This window comes from Photinus pyralis, unplaced genomic scaffold, assembly GCF_008802855.1.
Source record: "Photinus pyralis isolate 1611_PpyrPB1 unplaced genomic scaffold, Ppyr1.3 Ppyr1.4_LG10, whole genome shotgun sequence".
Classification (NCBI taxonomy): domain Eukaryota; kingdom Metazoa; phylum Arthropoda; class Insecta; order Coleoptera; family Lampyridae; genus Photinus; species Photinus pyralis.
Genome location: NW_022170250.1, coordinates 12,617,686 through 12,621,443, shown reverse-complemented (window position 1 = coordinate 12,621,443; position 3,758 = coordinate 12,617,686). Strand labels below are relative to the sequence as shown.

Sequence of the window (3,758 nt, the reverse complement as noted above, 5' to 3'; positions counted from 1 at the left end):
AAAAGCGTAAGAAAATGAAAGTGAGATTCGGTCAATAGAAATGAATTTATGCAGCAATTATAATCGATAATTGAATTCGATTTGCATCGGTGATACAGAAATTGGAAAAACAAAGTTGAAAGTGTGCTTTATAAAATCGAAACCATCACATGCGTTAATCTGGAGATTTGGATTAGCATTCATTATCGAATGGAGTTCGTGTTGTACTTAACCTTCTTTTGGTTAGACCATTGATCGGTATTTAGATTGGCCCAATACACTTCTCTGGCGCCAAATGAATGAATTAATTCGTCAGCCGCGTTTAATTGAACTGGGTTAATTGATAATTAGCGTATGAATGAAAAAATTCGAATCAACTTTTTAAACAAGTTTTAGACTCTTCTAATAGCTAAAGGGGGCTAAAGGAACAAATTTTCTCTTTGGAGACCGATCAAAACAATAGACCATCAGAGGGAGCGCCCCAGGATACCCTTCAACCTATGATACAAGTCACCAGTCGTATGACCCCACGGATCTCCCCGGATCTGAAAGCTTTGCCGGTAATGTAGAAACATCCATAGTGTAACACGCGCCAATGTCAATCCTTGGCCTTGGCGGAAACCCCGCCCACTCAAAAATAAAGGCAAAAATAAACAAACAGATAAATTAAATAAATAAATCCTAAGATTACGGGTCCAAGTAAAGATGCAATATCATCCACGTACTGCGTATGTCGTAAGTAATATCCAGATAGGATAGGAACAACGTAAAAGGTAGGTAACCCAAAAAAAACTTAATGAGACAACTAAGAGAAAACGTTGAGGGAAGGCAAACTGCGTAATAATTAAACAAGCTGTTTATATGCAAATACAAATCCGTAAAACGCTTCATTGGAGCCCCAGTCACAGACTACAAGAGACAGAGAAACCACTCCATCGATATAAGGTAACAGGCAAAACAATAAATGCCTTACAGGTAAGATACGCAGTCGGTAAAAGTAATGGTGTACCGAAGAAAAATAATTTCACTGAAGGGAAAAGAAATACAGCTGGGCGCAATACTGAACTTAAAAAAGGATATAATTAGGTGCAAAAAGGTACAAAGCGTGAACTCTAGCGAAAAGACAAAGAACTATGTTAAAAATACTAACACTAGGATGGTCTCTGTCGGCAAGACAATGAAATGTTGTAATAAGAAACCTATAACGCCATTTACTACACGAATAATTTACATCTTATTAAACGAGTTTACAAAAGAGATATTTGTAGGCCTATATATGTAGGCAAGAATTTAAATAGAGCACATATCGAAGGTTACTTAAATGGAAATTGGTAAGAAAATAACGTTATGGGTTGATAGTTTTCGGCATTGAGGAAAGGACTGGTCTAACCTAATCGCCAAAGGAGGAAGGCTCAGTTATGGGAGACTTTGCCTCTTCCTACCTTCACCATATGCAGGATACGCAGCAAGATTTTGAGAAACTGCTAAACACAAGCTCTACGCAGAAATAGAGGACTGTTTCATTGTTGTCCCTTTGGCTTTGGAAACCACCGGAGTTTACGGCAAAGAAGGACTGGATTTGATCACCGCAATTGGAGCAAGAATAACCAAAAGTCACGTGGGAACGACGAGCTATTCCAAAGGATCAGCCTTGCACTTCAACGTGGAGACTGCGCCTCGATCCTGGGAACTTTGCCGCCTGGAAAGGAGTAGCGTCATGTACCCAAATCTTAAATTAATTAAAAAAATTTTAATTTTCAGTCAATGAATCGATTGTTATGAATAATGACCCACCTTGTATGAGAAAAATTACATATCGGTAAAACAGAGCCCTACCAGTCCAGCTCTTGAACCTTAACCTCAATTTCGGTAGCCATTGCATATTAAACGCACGTTTATGTAATTTTAATGTTGAAATAATTGTAGCTCGATCACAGAAATGGCGCAAAGTAAATTAAACGACTTGGCAAGCAAGTTTGGCAAGGGGGGCCCGCCGGGCTTAGGCTTGGGCCTCAAATTGTTAGGTGTTGGTGCCGCCGCCGCTTACGGTGTTGCACAATCCATGTACACAGGTAACTTAGGGGACGTTTTTTTTAACAGAACTCTAAGCCTGCGACTATTTTCAGTGGAGGGAGGCCATCGTGCGATAATCTTCAGCCGAATCGGCGGCGTGCAGAAGGAGATTTACGCCGAGGGTCTCCACTTTCGTATCCCATGGTTTCAGTATCCGATAATCTACGACATAAGGTAACCCCCCCGTCTTTCGGCGACCGCTTCATCTTGAGTATTTGTCGTAGATCTCGTCCGCGCAAAATCTCCTCCCCCACCGGCTCCAAAGATCTGCAAATGGTCAACATCTCTCTGCGAGTGCTGTCCCGACCCGAAGCCAGCGCGATTCCGGTCATGTACAGGCAATTGGGGCTCGATTACGACGAGAAGGTGTTACCGTCGATCTGTAACGAGGTCTTAAAGTCGGTCGTCGCCAAATTCAACGCCGCTCAGTTGATAACGCAGCGACAGCAGGTCTCGCTGCTGGTCAGAAGAGAGTTGGTGGAGCGCGCGAAGGACTTCAACATCATCTTGGACGACGTCTCGATTACGGAGCTCTCGTTCGGGAAGGAGTACACGGCCGCCGTCGAGGCCAAGCAGGTCGCACAGCAGGAGGCGCAACGGGCCGCCTTCGTAGTCGAACGTGCCAAACAGGAGCGACAGCAGAAGATCGTTCAGGCGGAGGGTGAAGCGGAAGCTGCAAAAATGATATCCTTTTTTACGACTTTATTTAGGCTAAAATTTCCAATGTTGTTTGTATTTCCTTAACCGAACTCACTTGGGAGAGGCGATCGGCCTGAACCCCGGCTACCTTAAGTTGCGCAAAATTCGAGCCGCCCAAAATATCGCGCGAACGGTAAGTTTCCCCCGTGCGCCTTTGCGTTTTTAATACGTTTGCGCCGTAGATCGCCAACTCGCAGAACCGCGTCTACCTCAACGGTAACAGCCTTATGTTGAACATCCAAGATCCGGAGTTCGACGACCAATCCAATAAATTAAAAAGTAAGAAGTGATAGCATTAGATAGGTTTTATCGATAGTAAGAGTTTGCATTTCTGTTTACAAGATGTTATTATAATGTGTAAATTCGAATAAAGCATTTATTAAGAAAGAGAGCAGTTGTTTTGGTCACTAATCAACTCTTCCTTTGCAGGTGGGGAGGCGCCTCAATCGCGTAGTGATCCAAGATCGCGTTCCCTTTTAGATGTACTCGACAATATTACAAAAAAAGTTTGAATTTTGTTTTTTTATAATCGTCAGATGAAAGCATATTTTTGTATTAATTTTACATTATTCGTACTTATATATTATTGAAAAAATATTCAATGCTTCTATGAAAGTTATATCTCATGTTTGGACAATGGAAGTGTGTTGAAGGTTGTACAGTTTTAAATAACAGTTGAAAATCTTTTATTTATGCTCCTTTTATTTGCAATGTTTATGGGAATAATGTAAAGTTATACAATATTTTCAAGGGAAAGACTGTTTATTTCTTACATAAAAGTACATTAAATAACATTGTTAATTAGCTGGACCTCCTCCAAACCAGAAGGTATATGAAGGCCCTGGATACGGTAACCTTTGGCTTAAGTTGTATTTTGAGATGAATACCGCTATCTACCTTTATAAAAAAATTGAAGTAAGTACAATAAATTATAAATATCCCCCAGCGCCAGCCAACATAGCGTTTGGGAGATTGCTGTTGTAGTGTACTTAACTCTCAGGTTCTAC

General features: G+C 41.2%; 1 protein-coding gene across 2 annotated transcripts; it reads left to right on the top strand.

Moving 5' to 3' along the window:
- Positions 1 to 1,750: 1,750 nt before the first annotated feature.
- Positions 1,751 to 3,440, top strand: LOC116161716 (prohibitin-2). Of its 2 annotated transcripts, XM_031475171.1 has the most exons (7): positions 1,751 to 1,848; positions 1,906 to 2,051; positions 2,106 to 2,226; positions 2,277 to 2,736; positions 2,807 to 2,884; positions 2,934 to 3,030; positions 3,181 to 3,440. In XM_031475171.1, the coding sequence occupies exons 2-7, from the start codon at positions 1,919 to 1,921 to the stop codon at positions 3,261 to 3,263; spliced, it is 972 nt and encodes a 323-aa protein (XP_031331031.1). In that variant the 5' UTR covers positions 1,751 to 1,848; positions 1,906 to 1,918; the 3' UTR covers positions 3,264 to 3,440. The 2 variants fall into 2 exon arrangements, with proteins under 2 accessions (XP_031331031.1, XP_031331030.1); XM_031475170.1 differs by lacking the exon at positions 1,751 to 1,848 and having other exon boundaries at positions 1,855 to 2,051.
- The last annotated feature ends 318 nt before the right edge of the window (positions 3,441 to 3,758 follow it).

What these genes read in the sequence shown, in the direction of transcription:
- LOC116161716 (XM_031475171.1), top strand. Translation starts at nt 1,919, where the DNA reads ATGGCGCAAAGTAAATTAAACGACTTGGCAAGCAAGTTTGGCAAGGGG. An exon ending in TGCACAATCCATGTACACAG is followed by an intron (nt 2,052 to 2,105) that starts GTAACTTAGGGG and finishes GACTATTTTCAG; the next exon opens with TGGAGGGAGGCCATCGTGCG. An exon ending in CCCAAAATATCGCGCGAACG is followed by an intron (nt 2,885 to 2,933) that starts GTAAGTTTCCCC and finishes TTTGCGCCGTAG; the next exon opens with ATCGCCAACTCGCAGAACCG.